Here is a 19281-nt window from a genome sequence, read left to right on the forward strand (position 1 = left end):
GCTTCCCTGGTGGCGCAGTGGTTGACAGTCCGCCTGCCGATGCAGGGGACACGGGTTCGTGCCCCGGTATGGAATGATCCCGCATGTCGCGGAGCGGCTGGGCCCGTGAGCCATGGCCGCTGAGCCTGCGCGTCCGGAGCTTGTGCTCCACAGCGGGAGAGGCCGCAATAGTGAGAGGCCCGCATACCATAAAAAAAAAAAAAAAAAAAGAATGACGTTGGGGCTTCCCTGGTGGCGCAGTGGTTAAGAATCCTCCTGCCAATGCAGGGGACACAGGTTCGATCCCTAGTCCGGGAAGATCCCACATGCCACAGAGCAACTAAGCCCATGCACCACAACTACTAACCCTGCGCTCTAGAGCCCACGGGCCACAACTACTGAACCCTGTGCACCTAGAGCTCATGCTCCACAACAAGAGAAACCACCACAATGAGAAGCCCGTGCACCGCAACGAAGAGTAGCCCCTGTTCGCCACAACTAGAGAAAGCCCTCGCACAGCAACGAAGACCCAACGCAACCAAAAATAAATAAAATAAATTTATTAAAAAAAACAACAAAAATAGAAGGAAGTTGGAGACCCTTACCATACACCATATGAAAAATTAACTCAGAATGGATCAAAGACCTAAATGTAAAACCTAAAACTATAAAACTCTTTGAAGAAAACAGAGGAGAAAAGCTTTATGACATTGGAATTGGCAATGATTTCCTGGATTCTTTGGACACCCAAAGCACAGGCAACAAAAGAAAAAATAAATTGGACTACATCTAACTTTTGTGCATCAAAGGACTGTCAACACAGTGAAAAGCAACCAAAGAAATGGGAAAAATATTTGCAAATCATATACCTGATAAGGGTTTAATATCCAGGATATACAAAGAACTCTTACAATCAACAAAAAAAAAACAAGCAACTCTATTAAAATGGGCAACGGACTTGAATAAACAAGAGATACACATGGCCAATCAGCACATGAAAAGATGCTCAGCATCACTAATTGTTAGGAAATACACATCAAAACCACAATGAGATACCATTTCACACCCTTTAGTATGGTTATTATCAAAAAACCAGAAAATAACAAGTATTAGTGAGGATGTAGAGAAACTGAAACCCATGTGTATTAATGGTGTAGCCACTGTGGAAAACAGTATGGCAGTTAATTATATGGCAATTCAAACACAGAATTACCATAAGATCCAACAATTCCACTTCTGGGCATATACCCAAAAGAATTGAAAGCAGAATTCTAACAGGTATCTGGACACCCAGATTCATAGTGGCTTTATTCACAATCAGCCAAAGGTGTATTAAAAAGAAATGACAAGACCAAAATGGAGTTATCTGCCCCTAGGACAGCAAACCAAGACTTCACTGCACATCAACTATACCCCAATTTAAAAAAAAAAGTAGGGCTTCCCTGGTGGCGCGGTGGTTGGGGGTCCTCCTGCCGATGCGGGGGACACGGGTTCGTGCCCCGGTCCGGGAGGCTCCTGCGAGCCGCGGAGCAGCTGGGCCAGTGGGCCGTGGCCGTTGGGCCTGCGCGTCGGGAGCCTGTGCTCCGCGGCGGGAGGGGCCGCAACGGTGAGAGGCTCGCGTACCGCAAAAAAAAAAAAAAAAAATTAGGGTTTCCCTGGTGGCGCAGTGGTTAAGAATCTGCCTGCCAACGCAGGGGACATGGGTTGGAGCCCTGGTCTGGGAAGATTCCCACATGCCGCGTAGCAACTAAGCCTGTGCGCCACAACTACTGAAGCCTGTGCACCTAGAGCCCGTGCTCCGCAACAAGAGAAGCCAGGACAATGAGAAGCCCGTGCACTGCAACAAAGAGCAGCCCCCACTCACCGCAACTAGAGAAAGCCCGCACACAGCAACGATGACCCAACACAGCCAAAAATAAATAAATTAATTAATTTTAAAAAAAATTAATTGCACTTTGAACCTCTCTCAGGAATGTGACCTTTAAACAATCAATCTGAAATTTCCTGATTAGCACTACTGAGGTAATCTGCATGATAAAACCCCACCATTCCCTTCCTGCAAAAGATGTCCTGCCTAAAACAATCCTTTCTTTTCTTTTGCTAATAACTTTCTTGCCCCACCCTCCTTCTGCCAGATAAAAACCTTTCATTTTGTACAACCCCTTGGAAGGAGTATCTCTCTACTTGCTAAATGTGATGTTGCCCAATTCATGAACCGTTGAATAAAGCCAATTAAATCTTCAAATTCACCAGTTGAATTTTTGTTTTTTAACGGGTAGAAAGTTTCTATTGATGAGTGGATAAACAGAATATGGTATATACACACAATGGAATATTATACAGCCGTAAAAAGGAAAGAAATTCGGACAAATGCTACAACAGGGATGAACCTTGAGGACACTATGCTAAATGAAATAAAATGCATAAAAACAAAGAATGGTGGTTGCCAGGGTCTAGGGGGAGGGGAGAATAGGGAGTTATTGTTTAATGGGTACAGAGTTTCAGTTTGGCAAGATGGAAAAAGTTCTGGAGACATATGATGGTGATGGTTGTACAACAATGTTAATGTACTTAAGGCCACTGAACTGTACACTTAAGAATTATTAAAATGGTAAATTTTATGTTATTTATTTATATTTTACCACAATAAAATAAATGAACACATATCAGAACAACTGTTTAAAAAAAAAAGGCTCAAGCCCACTACCACCAATTATAACATTTGTTATTACATAAAGTCTTTTCCTCTCTTCAAGCTTGGTCATTTAGGGTCCAGGGAGATAATACCTTTACCTGCCTTTTCCAAGGTGTCATCTCTGGCCAAAAACCCAGCATGTGAATATGAGTTTATTTGGTTCTGATATCTCCCAAACATCAATCCCTCAACCCAAACAAACAAGCACAATAGATGGAGCCTAAGTCTGCAGGCTCCAACCCTACGTCTCGTGCCACAGTGGGGAGAACAGATGCTGCGTCTGCTGCCCACCTCAGGATGCCGGGGCTATGGGCTGGAGCCTCCAGCCCTCAGAGGAAAAGCAAGACTCAAGTGCAGTGCTGGGCAAATAATGGACATTCAACAAACGCCTAGGGTTCATCCATTCACAGGTTGGTAAAGAATTTTATCACCAAAGTCACAGGCTCTCTCCCAGCCACATTTCAATGGGAACCTCAGCTTCTAGGTGGTATGAGGTCATGACAGAGCTATATGACAGGTAAGTGAGCTCTGAACTCAGCCACAACATCCCCAGTACTATTCTCCCCTCTTGCTGACATTGGACTTCAGCACTGTGAAATTAAATGACTTACAACAACAGACCTAGTGACATAACAGGCACAAGGGAAGTTCACTTCTCCATCCACTCACAAAAAATCTAGGTAAGACCTCAGGTTTCCTCTCAATCACCAATGAGGGGACTTTCCTGGTGGCGCAGTGGTTAAGAATCCGCCTGCCAATGCAGAGGACATGGGTTTGAGCCCTGGTCCGGGAAGATCCCACATGCTGCGGAGCAACTAAGCCTATGCTCCACAACTACTGAGCCTGCGCTCTGGAGTCTGTGAGCCACAACTACTGAAGCCCACGTGCCTAGAGCCTGTGCTCCACAGCAAGAGAAGCCACCGCAATGAAGAAGAGCCCCCACTCGCCGCAACTAGAGAAAGTCCGCCCACAGCAATGAAGACCCAACACAGCCAAAAATAAATACATAAATAAATAAATTTATTAAAAAGAAAAATCACCAATGAGTAACATGTGTAGTGCCTTGCCAGGTCCTGGACTGATGTGGTCGCAGCTCTCCGATAGGCTGCCATGAATGAGACAAAACAATAAGGAAAAAAAACCCAAACCCAAGTATGTTCACCTTTGGATCTAAGAAGCAGGAAGAATGACGTTAAGAAGTCACCCTGATGCTGCCTCCCCTCCGTTGATCTCTGGTGGCACTTGAAAATGAATGGGTTGTTTGCTGCTGTTGGGTCCTTGCTAAAGTTGTAAAAACAGGTGTGATAAATGTCTCTTCATAGAGGCCTCTGTAGTCACCCATTCCACAAAGATCCTCTGTGCCTAGTACTGCGCTGGGGACACAAGGGTGGATTCCCTGCCCTGGAACAGTTTCCAGTGCCAAGTCAGGGGTGGGCCAGAGAATCAGGGTGCAATGAGTGGGGGGTTCCCAGAGGAAGCGAAGGCTGAGCCAAGACCTAGTAAAGGAGAAGAGGGGAAAAAAAAAGGAGCTTGCTCCACGCAGAAGCAACAGAATGTGCTGAGGCGTAGAGGCAAGAAAGCAGCCCCGTGGTCAAGGAAGTGAGAAGAGTTCAGTGTGGCTGGGTCACAGCTTGGGTAGACCTAAAAAGAGCCAAAGCTGGAGCCGGAAACAAGCTATTCACACACAGCCTGCATACTAGCTTAAGGAGTTTGAACTTCATGGGAGGTCATTGGGAAGCTGCAGAAAGGGTTTAAGAAAGGGCGCAACTGATCAAACATCTGATATTTGAAAAATGGATTGAAGAAGCAAAACTAGAGGCTACCAAAATCATCCCAGTGGAAGATGACAAGGCTGGACAAGGAAAGAAATAGTGGGATGGCAAGATGTGGAGAGAGCCAAGTGTTCTTTAGAATACGGTGAACTTACTGGGTGGGGGAGGAGCTGCCCAGGACACATCCCAACACAACCAGTTACCAAAGAAAGGGCAATTCTGAGACGTACTTGGAAAGTTTGGAGCCTAAGTGCCTGTCAGTAGCAGCCTTGCTCCAGCTCTGCTCCAAGCCTTTACACTGTGCACAAACAGCTGAACAGGAAACATACCTGTATCAGAGCAAATATATCGGACAAACCCAGATTCAAATCACCTCTTCACCATGTGCCCAAGGGCACATCACTTGGCCTGTCAGAGTCTGCTTCCTCAGCTATCGCCATGAATCCAGACAGCCCTCAGGGCAGCCACTGAAAGGAGTGGACAACCCCACTGTCTTCTAGTTCATGCACTGGTGGCTCTTCTAGTATTGGAATCTGGTAAAGGAAAGTAGGCCATCCTTGAAGGTCTGGATCTTGGGACATCTAAAAACAAATGCCTGTTTACATAGGACTGCCAAGGAGAAAGAAGGTGAGCATTTGCTTCCTTCTTGGTAATGGGTCAGGCAATGCTAGGAACACTAACAGACACAGGCTGCCACGGTCTCCTGGGAGGGACGCAACAAGGGCTCTCACTCCCCAAGCTGGTGACAGGCACAGACAGAGCTTAGTTCCCCACACTTCACATCTCCACTAGGGCTTTCTTTTCAAGTAGCAGGATGTATCTGAGAAGCTTGGGGGAACAGTTATTTACCCCATAAAATGACTGAAAGTAAGGTAAACCCATCTGATTTACTCCTTTCTTCTAACATGGTAGCAAAATAGAAAATAGCGTTTGTCAGAGAGGTGAAACAGCCAGTAAGTGTAGAGGGACAACAGACGAGCTCTCATGGCAGAGAGGCCATGAGTCGGCCTCTACCTTCTCAGTCTCTACTCTTCACCGCAAAAACCACAACATGGGCTAGAAGAGTGACTCCGCCTCTCTGTCAGGCTCCAGAGAGAAGAGGGCTGGGTCAGGATCTCCCAGAGAGCAGGAGAGAAGAGCAGCAGCAGCAGCAGTGGCCCTCAGCTGACCACACAGCCAGGTCCACCCTGAGGCAGCAGGTCCAAACCAGGGCCCTGGAAAATGACCAGCCTTGAGAATGGACTGGTCGTTTCTGGGGTCCATGCTGCCCTCCATCCGCCTCTGCTGACTCTCCCACAAAAGCAACAGTCCGCTGAAACCACTGCAGTCATGCAGAGAGTTGCGAGCATGTTCCAGTCAGCTTAGATTCTTCCTTTTTCTCTTTAGTTTTCCAGATCTTCTACAATTAACATAAATTACTTTGATAATCATAGAAAAATCATTTTCAAGAGCCAGCTGATGGCTGCATACTGAAGAGGTTGCTGGCTCTCACCCATCAGACTCTCCCTGGATTGTCCCAGGGCAACATTTCAATGCCAGAGAGACGCAATGAGGGACCTGGTCTTCATGGTCAGCTCCTCAGTATACTCACTTCCCTGAGCCTTGACAGGAGGGCTGAATCTGCATCAGAAGAGCACACCTTCAGAAACAGCAAGAAATGGTCAAAATCCATGCTCAGTAGAGGAGGTGGGGCTCCTGGTGCATCCCAAGCATAACCCAGAGGAGACCCTCAGGAGACCCCGCTGAAGTGACACAGCCTCAGCACAGCTCTAACTCACTGGAGAGTCTTCCATGACCCAGGCAGGCCTGGGGGTAGACAGAGGACAGGACCTTAGAAAGCAGGCCTCTGGACTCTCACACCCTTCGAAGATGTACAGCAAGGCCTGGAGGGAGGAGACCACCCCTTTGCTGTAATCCCCCACCTGGTCCTCAGAGGTAGCTTGGAGCGCTCCACGCAAGGACCCTCTTTGGCAAAAAGTCTGACATTCCCTTCCTGCCTCCTGAAGAGAAGCCCCTGAAGAGTTTTAAAGTGACAGGGACACTTTGCGGCAGGGCTCCAGAGACAACATCCCAGACTCTGAAGCCTGGTCTCAGACACTGCAGCCTAACTCAGGACTGTGGGTCTTTGATTTCACCCCACATCTCAGGTTCCCTATCAGAAGAAGAGAGACTGGACTAAACGGGCTCCTAAGCACCTTCCCAGCTCTGGCCTAGAGACTTCGGTTCTTGGCAGAATAATGTCTGGGTACTGTTGCAAATGTGTTGTACCCAGTTCCAAGACCAAGATGGGGCAGACCCTGGAAAAGCAATCAAAAAGCCATCAAGAAGACATCAAAAGAAAAGGAAATTATAGATCAGTATACCTTCTGAAGAGAGATGCACAAATCCTCAACAAAACTATAGCAAACCAAATTCAACATCATTAAAAGGATTAATATCACGACCAAGTGAGATTTATGCCAGGAAATCAAGGGCAATTTAACATAAGAAAATCAATCAAGGCACTTCCCTGGTGGCTCAGTGGTTAAGAATCCGCCTGGGGCTTCCCTGGTGGCGCAGTGGTTGAGAGTCCGCCTGCCGATGCAGGGGACACAGGTTCGTGCCCCGGTCTGGGAAGATCCCACCTGCCGCGGAGCAGCTGGACCCGTGAGCCATGGCCGCTGAGCCTGCGCGTCCAGAGCCTGTGCTCCGCGGCGGGAGAGGCCACATTGGTGAGAGGCCCACGTACTGCAAAAAAAAAAAAAAAAGAATCCACCTGCCAAGGCAGGGGACGTGGGTTCGAGCCCTGGTCCAAGAAGATCCCACGTGCTGCGGAACAACTTAAGCCCATGAGCCACAACTACTGAGCCTGTGCTCTAGGGGCCGCAAGCCACAACTATTGAAGCCCGCGTGCCCTAGAGCCCACGCATCGCAACTACTGAGCCCATGCGTCACAACTACTGAAGCCACTGTGCTCTAGGGCCCGCGTGCCACAACTACTGAGCCCACGTGCTGCAACTACTGAAGCCTGCGTGCCTAGAGCCCGTGCTACGCGACAAGAGAAGCCACTGTAATGAGAAGCCCACGTACGGCAACGAAGAGTAGCCCCCGCTCACCGCAACTAGAGAAAGCCCACACACAGCAATGAAGACCCAATGCAGCCAAAGGAAAAAAATAAAATCAATCAATATAATAAACCACATTAACAGAAAGAAGGAAAAAGAAAACCACACGATCATCTCAATTGACAGAAAAAGCTTTTGAAAAATCCAGCATCCCTTCATGATAAAAACACTCAGAAAACTAGGAACAAAAGGGAACTTCCTCAACATGATAAAGGGCATTTACGAAAAACTCACAGCCAACATACCCAATGGTGAAAGACTGAAAGCTTTTACCCTAAGATGAGGAACAATACAAGGATGTCCACCTTTCACCACTGCTATTCAACACTGTACTGGAAGTTCTACTCAGACCGATTAGACAAGAAAAAGAAATAAAAAGCATAAAAATTGGAAAGGAATAAGTAAAACTATCTCTATTTGCAGATGACATGATCCTATATCTAGATAATCCTATATATAGAAAGTCCCAAACAATACACAGAAAGCTTACTAGACCTAATAAATAGCAAAGTCGCAGGATGCAAAATCAACACACAAGAAGCAGTTTCAATATACTAACACTGAACAATCGAAGGAGAAAATTAAGAAAACAATTCCATTTACAACAGCATCAAAACAAACAAAGAAACAAACAAGAAAAACCCTTAGGAATAAATTTAACCAAGAAGATAAAAGGTTTGTATACAAAAAATTATAAAACATTGCTAAAAGAAATTAAAGAAGACAAAAATAAATGGAAAGACATCCCATGTTCATGGACTGGAAAGCTTAATATTATTAAGATGGAGAGTATTGTTAATATACTCTAAATTGATTTACAGATTCAACACAATCCCTACAAAAATTCCAACAGTCTTTTTTGTAGAAATGGAAAAGTCAGTCCTCAAAATCCATATGGACTTGCAAGGGATCCCAAGTAGCTAAAACAATCTTGAAGAAAGAACAAAGTTAAAGGATTCATACTTCCCAATTTCAAAACTTACTATAAAACTACAGTAATCAAAACAGTGTGGTACTGGCATAGGTAGACATATAGACTATTAGAATAGAAGTAAAAGTCCAGAAATAAATTTATACAGCTGAATTACTTTCAACAAGGATGCTAAGTCCATTCAATGGGGAAAGAATAGTCTCTTCAACAATTGGTGCTGGGACAACTGGATTTCTACTTCATACCTTATATAAAAATTAACTCAAAACGGATCAATGATCATAATACAAGAGCTAAAACCATAAAACTCTTAGAAGATAACATAGAGGAAAAGATTCATGACCTTGGTTTAGGCCATGGATTCCTAGATATGATACCAAAAGCATGAGCACCAAAAGAAAAAAATAGATGAACTGGACTTCATCAAAATTAAAACTTTTATGCATCAAAGGTCATTATCAAGAAAGCGAAAAGAGGGAATTCCCTGGTGGTACAGTGGTTAGGACTCCACACTCCCACCGCAGGGGGCACGGGTTTGATCCCTGGTCAGGGAACTGAGAATCCACAAGCTGCCCAGCGAGGCAAAAAAAAAAAAAAAAAAAAAGTGAAAAAACAACCTAGAGAATGGGAGAACATATTTCCAATTCATATATCCTATGAGGATCTACTATTCAAAATATATATAGAATTCCTACAAGTCAACAAAAAAAAGACAAACAACTCAATTATAAAATAGCCAAAGGACTTGAATAGACATTTGTATCGCCAAAGAAGATATAAAAATGGCCAATAAATACATGAAAAGATGCTCAACGTTACTAGTCATTAGGAACTGCAAACCAAAACCAAAATGAGATACTAATTCACACCTAGGATGAGGAAGGGAGGGAGGAAGAAAAAAGGAAATAAGTTGTTGGTGAGGATGTAGAGAAATTAGAAACGTCACACATTGCTGGTGGGGATATAAAATTGTATAGCTGCTTTGGAAAATCGTTTGGTGATTCCTCAAAAAGTTAAACATGGAACAATCAAGCAATTCTTTTTTTTTTTTGGTCATACCACGGGGCTTCTGGATCCTAGTTCCCTGAACAGGGATCTAACCCGGGCCCCCTGCAGTGGAAGCACAGAGCCCCAACCACTGGACCGCCATGGAATGCTAATCAAGCAATTTTTAAGTGTACACTCAAAAGAACTGAAAAGATGGTCACCTTCCCTGGCGGCGCAGTGGTTAAGAATCTGCCTGCCAGTGCAGGGGACACGGGTTCAATCCCTGGTCCAGGAAGATCCCACGTGCCACAGAGCAACTAAGCCCACGTGCCACAACTACTGAAGCCCTCGCACCTAGAGCCCGTGCTCCGCAGCAAGAGAAGCCACCGCAATTAGAAGCCTGCGCACCGCAACGAAGAGTAGCCCCCGCTCACCACAACTAGAGAAAGCCCGCACACAGCAACAGAGATCCAACGCAGCCAAAAATAAATAAATTTATTTTTTATAAATGGCTAAAATGGTACGTTTTATATTTATTTTACCATACATACACGCACACACACACACACACACACACACACACACACACACACACAGTGTCACCAAAAACACTCCTATGGCCCTGCAGGCCAGCATTAGCCTCATCTGGCTTTTCCGGACAAGACAAGTAGGGCTTGGCAGAGCTCAGTGGAAAGCATCGGAGTATCCTGACCTCAGGTCAGGGCCAGAAGAAAGAAGTCCCTCACCATAAGCACACAGCAGATGACAAGAGTGAAGAACACAGAACTAACTCTTTTTACTTTTCATCCATTTCTCATTAGAGAGAAGGTGGATTTTATGGACTGGCAAGCCCATAGACACTTTTAACAAATGTTGCCAATGATTATGGGACCTGAACTTTTTTTTTTTTGGCTGTGCCACAAGGCTTGCGGGATCTTAGTTCCCCAACCAGGGATCCAACTAGGGCCCTGGCAGTGAAAGTGCCAAGTCCTAACCACTGGACCACCAGGGAATTGCCTGAACATTTTTAATTTAAGTTCCATCAATTGAATGTCTCCAGGCCCACAGAGCTCTGGTAGGAAGTGACAAAGAGGAGAGAAGAGACAAGCTCCTCAGCCTCAGGGCTGAGATGGCTCTCGGGGGCTGCAGGAAGGTAAGCTCTGCCGTCAAGCCTCTCAGGTCAAAGGGCCAGTCACCACTGCCCCGTCCCCTGCCTCAGACCCCCCAAGGAGCTACTGGAATCTCATCGGACAGTTTCCTCTTAACATCTAACACGTAAGCCGCAGCTCGCAAGGCTGGCAATCTTGTCTCTGTCAGAACCTGCCCCAGATAAGAAATCAACAGCCTCCACAACAGAGGGGATCTCTGAGGTCGTGGTTACAAAACGGTCCCTGCGAGACATTTCAGGAGAAACACCAACTGACATTGAGGTCTGAAACGAGGGCTAATATTTGATGCTGGGGATTTTACTTCCTGGTCTGACAGGCCTGCTTAAAGCCACAGTCCTTCATGACACCAGCTACTGTGTACAAGCTGCTCCTCTAGCAGCCGCACCCCAACCCTGCCCCTCTACCAGGAAGCCACCCAGTCACGCACTGAGCCCAATTCTGTGCAGGCCCCCCCCACTGAGAGGAAGGGTATTAGATGAACGGACCCAACCCGGTACCATCCAAGAAAGAGCAAGCCTGAAGGCAAAGGGACCATGAGACAGGATATGCTTGCAGAGAGGAAGGTGGTTCTGAATGTGTGTCTGGAGACACTCATGCATACACTACCACCAGCACCATCAAAACACCCAGAGAGTCCACAAGACAGGAAGGGGAGGAACAGCCCCCATGGGTGGCCCTAGGCAGGTTATTCACAACCCTGCATTCTGGCTCCTTCCCTAAAGAATCTCCTGGGAAACTCAGGTACCAAGCCTTGAAAATTTCCAGAGCTTACCACATTCCAAAACCAAAGACACTGCCCTTAACTAGAGGGTATAACCAACTGGCACCCCACCTGAATGTGAGAGGGTTCCCACCAGACCCCACATCCCGTAAGCTTTGGACCCTAACCTCTCTGGCCCTGTGTAATTATAAAGCTGGAGCAGAGCTCAGTGTGGACACAGCAAATGCTCTTAGGTACTCAGATATTACCCTTAATTAGTTACAGGTGTTCTCTAGTTACAGGTGTTCATCCAGAAACTGGCCTTGAGTTTGTTGGTTTGTAACTTAGCATCTTTCATTATTCTCAGCACGGGGTCTTATTCAAGTAACCTACCATTACATAACTAAGTCCTAATGATTTTGAAAGCATCAAATTCCATGTAATAAACCCCTTCCTACTTAAAATATCTGGAATCATTTCTGTTTTCTGCACTAGTCTCAAATGATATAACATACATAATGGCAATAACCTGGATTTGTTTAAACCTGCATCTCTCTGTCCCTTCTGCTATCTATTGATATTTTTAAAATGTACACCATGTCAGGTGTTACAAGAGCGAATGTATTCCTTTACAGTTTAAAAGAAAATTATAGGTAAAATAAAAATACATTTTGGTTAAAAAAAAAAGGCAAGGCTGGGCTTCCCTGGTGGCGCAGTGGTTGAGAATCTGCCTGCCATTGTAGGGGACACGGGTTCGAGCCCTGGTCTGGGAAGATCCCACATGCCATGGATCCTCACATGGGCCCGTGAGCCATGGCTGCTGAGCCTGCGCATCCGGAGCCTGTGCTCTGCAACAAGAGAGGCCACGATAGTGAGAGGCCCGCGCACCGCAATGAAGAGTGGCCCCCGCTCGCAGCAACTAGAGAAAGCCCTCACACAGAAACGAAGACCCAACACAGCTAAAAATAAAAAAATAAATTTATTAAAAAAAAAAAAAAGGCAAGGCAAATGTAACTACCAATAAACTCCTCGCACAACAGTTGATATTAAAAGAGAGCATTCTATAAAATAGCCCATGCCAATTTCAGACACATGGTTTTGTAGATCAGGTTATAACCAGTTCTCCTCAGCAAACCATCCCCTCTACTTCTTTCCTCTTGGTTCAGCTCTGCCTCGGCAATGTCCTCTAGAAGAGACAAGCGGAACCCTTGGACCATCTGGGCACAACTGCCCTTCTCCTCTCTCCACCTCTTCTCATCTTAAATTGTCTCTGCCCTGAGGACCAGTAAGTAGGTTTTGTCTCATGATGCAACTCTGACCAAAAGATAGCAGCTGCCTGGTGCATTGTGCAGTGGGAAAACATCTGGGGCTCTGTCTGGACAAGAACGAATGCCACTATCAATCCGTAACATTTGCCATGCAAGCTGAGTGGACAATGGGGTTATTTGAGCCTTGACACTTGTCATCCATAACCTAAACTTCCCTGAATCCCAGGCCATCTCTAAGGTCCAAGAGGTAGGAGAGGAAGAGAGTGTACAAGGAATGCTAAGACCTACCCCTCCCCCGCTTCCCTACACAGTCCAGAGCATCTTTCACTGGCCCCTTCATGGCAGGGGGCTGGGCCCTGTTCCAGCACCAAGTCCCCTTGTCTCATTTCTAGCAAGAGTCACAACCTCACAATTCAATTACAACAGAACACCAAGGATCCTAGAGCTAGAAAGACATTTTATGTGGATTTTAAACAAAATTTCTAGGGAGGCAGAGGAACATCCTTGCACATTCTGACACGGTGTTATCCACCCCTCTCCTAGTGATCAGTCCCTTCCTTCTAACCTCTGACCACCCACTCTGGGCCCTTGATTCCCTCCCAATGGTCCCAGAATAGGATGGCACACAGTGCCTGCCATGCAGAGCTGCTGAGACCAGCCTCCTGTGCTCCACTCTGATGAGCTCCCTGCTCCCCCTCTAACAGGGAATCTCCCTTACCTGGTGACTCATCTAGGGAAAAGACCAGGGAATTCCCTGGTGGTCCGGTGGTTAGGACTCTGCGCTTCCACTGCAGGGGGCCCGGGTTTGATCTCTGGTCAGGGAACTAAGATTCCGCAAGCTGCACGGTGTGGCCCCCAAAAAGAAAAGAAAAGACCAAACATTCCCGAGAACAAAAAATAATGGGGGTGGGGTGGTGGAGGGGTAGATGTGAAGTGAATTTTAGGAATTTCTCTAGAGGCTGATCCTTGACCAAGGAAGTCCCCATTTATGAAGAAAGAAGCCATACTCCTCACTCTCACCTCGAAGTTGGAGCCTGGGTGGTGACATACAGTGGGCAGGGAGGTCTCAGGGAAGCCCAGATGTGCTCAGGGCAGGAACAGATCTTACCAGAAAAGAGGATGCTATGTGGACTCCAGTCCTCTCACTCTAGGCCAGAGCTGCACCTCAGTACACCCACCCAACTAGACCTGGGCTTTAACCCCCAATATAGGTAAGCAATACAACACTCCAAGCTGCTCCAGAGCCCCAATACACCACATCTCCAGAAACAGTGCAATGTGTTACTAGGGAGAGATGCAGCCCAAAGCTCAGCATCTGCTGAGGCCATGAGCACTGGGGGGATGTCGGTGAGAACAGGGCATGATCACTGTTTGTACCTGCCTTGGGCAAAGACAGTACCTACTTCTCAGAGCTGGCAGGACAGGCCTTCTCCAGGTCCACAGATGAGCACCAAATTTCTCAACAGCACTGTACAATGCACAGAGACTGGAGTGGGGTTCCCAGGGTGAGAGGCCAGCCACAAGCTGTCTCTAGACTGGAGGGCCTGTGCTCAAGTAGCTCTGCAAACCAGAAACATGGCAGGTAAGATCTTAACTGGGTGAGTGGATCTCTGAGTCTCCATGAAAAATCATGGACAATGTTGTCTTTCAAATGGGACTTAACAAAACCAGAGTACCAAAGAATACCAGCCACACACAGAGGCCTTTCACCTCCGAGAAGCCACTCTGGCTACCAGTCTTCAACATCCTGCCTATGCATCCCACCATATAGGAGAAAGGCCAACCAAGAGAGAGAAGAGACAACTGCTATAGGAAAGCCATGCCCAGAGTCAAGGACCTAAAGTCATTGGCCCAGGGCTTCCATGGTGGCACAGTGGCTAAGAATCCGCCTGCCAATGAAGAGGACACGGGTTCGAGCCCTGGTCCGGGAAGATCCCACATGCCGCGGAGCAACGAAGCCCGTGTGCCACAACTACTGAGCCTGCGCTCTAGAGCTCGCGAGCCACAACTACTGAAGCCCACGCGCCTAGAGCCCGTGCTCTGCAACAAGAGACAACAAAGAGTAGCCCCTGCTCACCGCAACTAGAGAAAGTCCACACGCAGCAACGAAGACCCAATGCAGCCAATGAATGAATGAATAAATAAATAAATAATTCTTAAAAATAAAATAAAAATAAAGCCACTGGCCTGCACTGGACAGGAATCTCAGCCAGAGGGGCCTGGCTGAACCAAACCAGCAGAGTTTCTTCTCCCCTATCCATTCTCAAAAGTGCAGGCAGGGGACTTCCCTGGTGGTCCAGTGGTTGAGACTCCGTGCTCCCAAAGCAGGGGGCCTGGGTTCGATCCCTGGTCAGGGAACTGGATCTCACACGCCACAACTAATCCCGCATGCCCCAACTGAGACCCCAAGCAGCCAAGTAAATAAATAAATAAATAACAAAAGTGCAGGCAGATCCAAAGTCCTCGTATATCGCTACTGCCCTCAGGATAAGCCCAAGCTCTCTGGACAAAGCACATAAGGCATTTCTGACCTGGCCCCTGCCTAACTCATGCTCTGTCTTCCACGTCTTTGATGCACTGTTCCTTTCGTCTAGAGCGTCGCTTCTCACTTTGTCCATCTGGAACCCTCCAACCTACCCTTCCAGATTCAGCATCATCACCTCTTATATGAAGCTTTCCCCAGACTCTCAGGTACAGGAGGAAGTCCAACCTCTGGGCCACCCTTGGGTACAGCACACACCATGGATGGGCTTTTCCTACACCAGCCTGTGAGGTCATGTGCACAGGCCTATCTGCCTCCTCTCTAGATAGGCCTCAGGCCTGTGCTCCTGGGGCCCAGGTCTGGGCCTGGGACAAAACAATGGGTGCCTCGCTGTCATGTGGAGAATTAATGGATGAGCACATTACTGCCTGGCCAAAGGAAGCTGGCTGCAAGTGAAAGGAAAGGCAGGCTGGCTGTGGCCAAAGGGCCACAGGGCCTGGGCCTGAGCACCAGATGCAGAGGAGAGGAGAGCGCCCGCATCCCACCCCTGCAGCTCCATCCAGTGCTCTAGCCCAGGCTTGCTGTTCTTGGGTAGAGCCACTCATCACATGTCAGGAGGCCACCACCGCCGGTGCTGCTGGGATGATGTTACAGTCTATTTTGAGGGTCACACTGGAGCATCTGTCAACCTAGTCAGCCACACCCTCCATGTGTCATCACTAAGAGCTGGAGACACCCAAAGGTCCATGAACTCTGCCTGAGCATGTCATTTCCCCAGGGACCCTCAGTTTCAGGGCCTCCTTGGCTTCCTAACAAGATCAACCCAGATGCCCTTATCTCCTGGCACCAGTGGCAGGGCTCTGATGTCTCCTCACCCCACCAGATCTGCTCCTGGGGTTCCCAGCTCTGGTGACTCGGCAAATGCAGCTGAAGCCCATCAGTCTAAGCCTTGCTCTTAGCTCAAACATAACCCCTCCTTCTCCAGCTCTCCCTTATATTTGAGGAGTGCCCAGAAAGCCCAGCACCCAGGTGTCAAGCCAGTTACCAACCAGGCTCATTTTAGGCCCAACAGGCCTCACCTGCTGAGAAACTCCTACTCATCCCTCAAAATCATACCCAGGCTCTGCCTCCTCTTGTAGAGAGCCTTACAGTGGACTCGCTACAGAATAGGCCAGAGGCTCTCTGAGGATAAGGCTGGCCTGTGCAGGCTTTACTGTTGTTCTCCCTGTACCTAGCATGCACCTGGCACACAGAAGGTATGAATCAGTATAACCCTTGAAATGAAACCTTTCTAATTAGACAAGCTTAGTGTGTTCTGCTACAAAAGACATCGTCAGAACAAAGGCCTTTAGGGAAAACAATGACACTGACAACTGGGTTCATAAACACCTTTTACAAAGGAAGCCTGTACTCAAATCTACAGAAAAACAAGTTTACAGATTCAATGGGATGGTAAGTCAGTCAAGCCCAGTGCAGAGCACGTAAGTCAGTCTGGGCCCACTCAGCACTAAGCACCTTTCAGCTCTGTCCCCTAAGAACACTGTGATCCCCTAAGAATCCAACTGGACATTCCCTCACTCTACCCAGGGAAGGAATGCAAAAGGGAAAGGCAGCAGCAGCGTGGACACACGTGTCTGGGATCAGGTGAGGGCATCTGACAAGTTAGGCTACTCCACTGCACCCTAAGCCCCACAGCCAGGGCAGGTCACCAAACATCCCAGGGGCTCAGGGCTCACCCACAAAACAGGTACATCATCATCTGCTCCAGCCACTTTCCAGAGATGCCATGAGGACGGAACTAAATAATACAGGAAAGCTACATAACCGGTTAACACCTGGGTCATGGACCAAACACCTTCAACACTGACGGGAAACAGGAAACAAGCTGATCACTGTCTGCCCTGGAACTGCCCTTGGCCTCCTGAAAACCACACCTGGTCCATCTGGCTATATCTTAGCCACATGGGAAGGCTTTCAGGGATTACATAAAGAGGCCATAGGTGACATTCACACACCTTTCCTCTGACAGTGGCCAACTGAAGCAGGCCAACACAAGCATACATGACCTGGGACCTTTCTAAAACTGAGATTTCCAGGTCAGCTTAACAGCTATATTTACCTCATGTAAAAATGCTGGGAAAGTTGGGAAAAGATGCTCAACTTTCTTTGGATTTGCAGGCAATACCTATAGTAAAGCAATCTAACAAGATACAGGGCCTTTTCCAGCAAGATCCACTTATAACTGAAATGTTAAAAGCCAGGTGAAGGAACCCAGGTCTCCACATTTAAACTGAAATGTAGAGACCTTCTCAAAAACTGTTCTTGTCTTTTATTAGCTCGCTGTTATCTACGATTAAGGACTCTGGAGAAAGTAATCCATTTTCTTCCCTACAAGTTTAGGAAATGCCCCTCCATTTCTTTGGCAATATGAGACTGCAGCACCAACATTTCAGTCTATACTGTAACTATTTTTGCAGTGTTTGTTTTGTTTTAAGAGGCTGTTCTCATTCACACTAGTTCAAACACATTAAATACATGCGCTTTTATCAGATGGTGGAAAGGGAAAATAGAAGATTTAAAGCCCTCCAATAATATAAACTTCCTACCGGTAAATGCTCTATATGGGGATAAAAGTAAAAGATGCAATAGCTTGCCACAATCAGAATTTCAGAATCATAGAATTCTGGGATTACAGGTAGCTTAGATGCTGGCCTAGCTCCCCAGAGTACAGACAAGGAGATCAAAGCCCCATGACCTACCCACAACCACAGAGCCCTGCCCGGCACAGATGTTACAACTTCACTGAAGAAGCAGGCAAAGCTCCAATTCCAGCAGTATTGCCCCCAGCAGAGCCCCTTGGCCAGGCATTTTGCATGTACCACAAGAGGAACAGTCCCTAGGAGAGAGGAAGTATTCTGAATGCTCAAGAACACACATCAGGGTTGGAAGGAAGGTCGCTGGTGGGGTTCACAAACTACCCACACCAGACCTAAGGTCTGATGAGGAAAACCTTTCCAAAGCAGCTAAAATTATGTTATTTCATAACTTAAACACCTGCTTTGTGACAACAGCCAGAAAAAAAGGGAGACTAGGAGAAGAAAAGGAAGAAAAATGAAAAAATCTCCCCTCTGATTTCCTGTATCTGCTTGGATCACCCTAAAATAGGGAGCCTCCCTAATGCTGACTTTAATGAGGACCTTCCTAAAGCTGATCCAACTGGTGTTCAAGTCCCTGGACTGAAAAACAAGTTTATGAGTAGCAAGCTCATCTGATTCTGACCATGTGCATGCTGTTTACCCTAAGATGACAGACCAGTGGCTGCCACAGCTTTGATGAATGCTGCAAAGACTCTACTATCCCTTTGAAGTCTACAAGGGCCTCTACCATGACTAAATGCGATAAAAAGGAACCTTGAATACAGCAAGAGTGTGAAAGGAGGGAAGTCACAAACACCACACAACAGTGGGGGAACTCCATTCTGGACGCTGATTTGTTAATGTAAACTTGTTATTTGTTTCCCTGACCTGTTGATGTATCTCATTACACTATCACTAAAGAGAAGCCCCTCCTCTATAAAATGTACCTATTTGTCATCAAAAGCTGCTGCTTAGACCAGGCCATGCCCACAGCCAGGTAACAGAGGTATCCGCTATTCAACCCTTTGCAGCCCAGACCAATGCAGCTCAGCAGCTCACACCAGTCACAGGTGTCAACCAGGAGACCTCAAACTTTGACCACAGGGAACAGTTCAGTGTTGGGGGAAAGAATGTGGTCAGGAGGGGCTTACCCATCTCTTCCTTTGCTGACAATCTTCACCTCAAAGTAATAAATGCCACAGGCAGCAGGTATGGGGTGGGTGGCACGCACTGAGGCTGCATCTTTGTGATTTTTGCCATGACCTAATAGAAGAGGGCAAGGAAGAAATTTCAGCAGAAGGAAATGCAAATGGAAGCCTCATTCTTCTCTGCTCCATGGCAACTTCACCCCTCCATGGCCAGAGGAAGCCCTTGCATAGTCCAAGGAATAATTAGAAAACAACTGAGCAAACACATAAACCTCCCACCTTTGGCTCACCTCCTCCTGAGAATAGCAGCTCTGCCTGAGACACTGCCATTCAAACCACAGGAGGGTACATGCAATGTGGGTGCATATGTGAGAGATTCCCTAGTGCTGCTGGCAGACTCTCCAAGATAC

The 19281-nt window shown here is 47.1% G+C and overlaps 1 protein-coding gene across 2 annotated transcripts in view; it reads right to left on the minus strand.

The window, feature by feature from the left end:
• Positions 1-19281, minus strand: part of RANBP10 (RAN binding protein 10) — a 63424-nt gene that overhangs the window by 43414 nt on the left and 729 nt on the right. For both annotated transcript variants that reach the window (XM_070044221.1, XM_030863616.3), the window contains exon 2: positions 18875-18986. In XM_070044221.1, coding sequence (XP_069900322.1) covers positions 18875-18986 — 112 coding nt within the window. The remainder of the gene's footprint in view (positions 1-18874; positions 18987-19281) is intronic.

The sequence above is a fragment of the Globicephala melas genome, chromosome 19 (genome assembly GCF_963455315.2).
Source record: "Globicephala melas chromosome 19, mGloMel1.2, whole genome shotgun sequence".
NCBI classification, from domain to species: Eukaryota; Metazoa; Chordata; class Mammalia; order Artiodactyla; family Delphinidae; genus Globicephala; species Globicephala melas.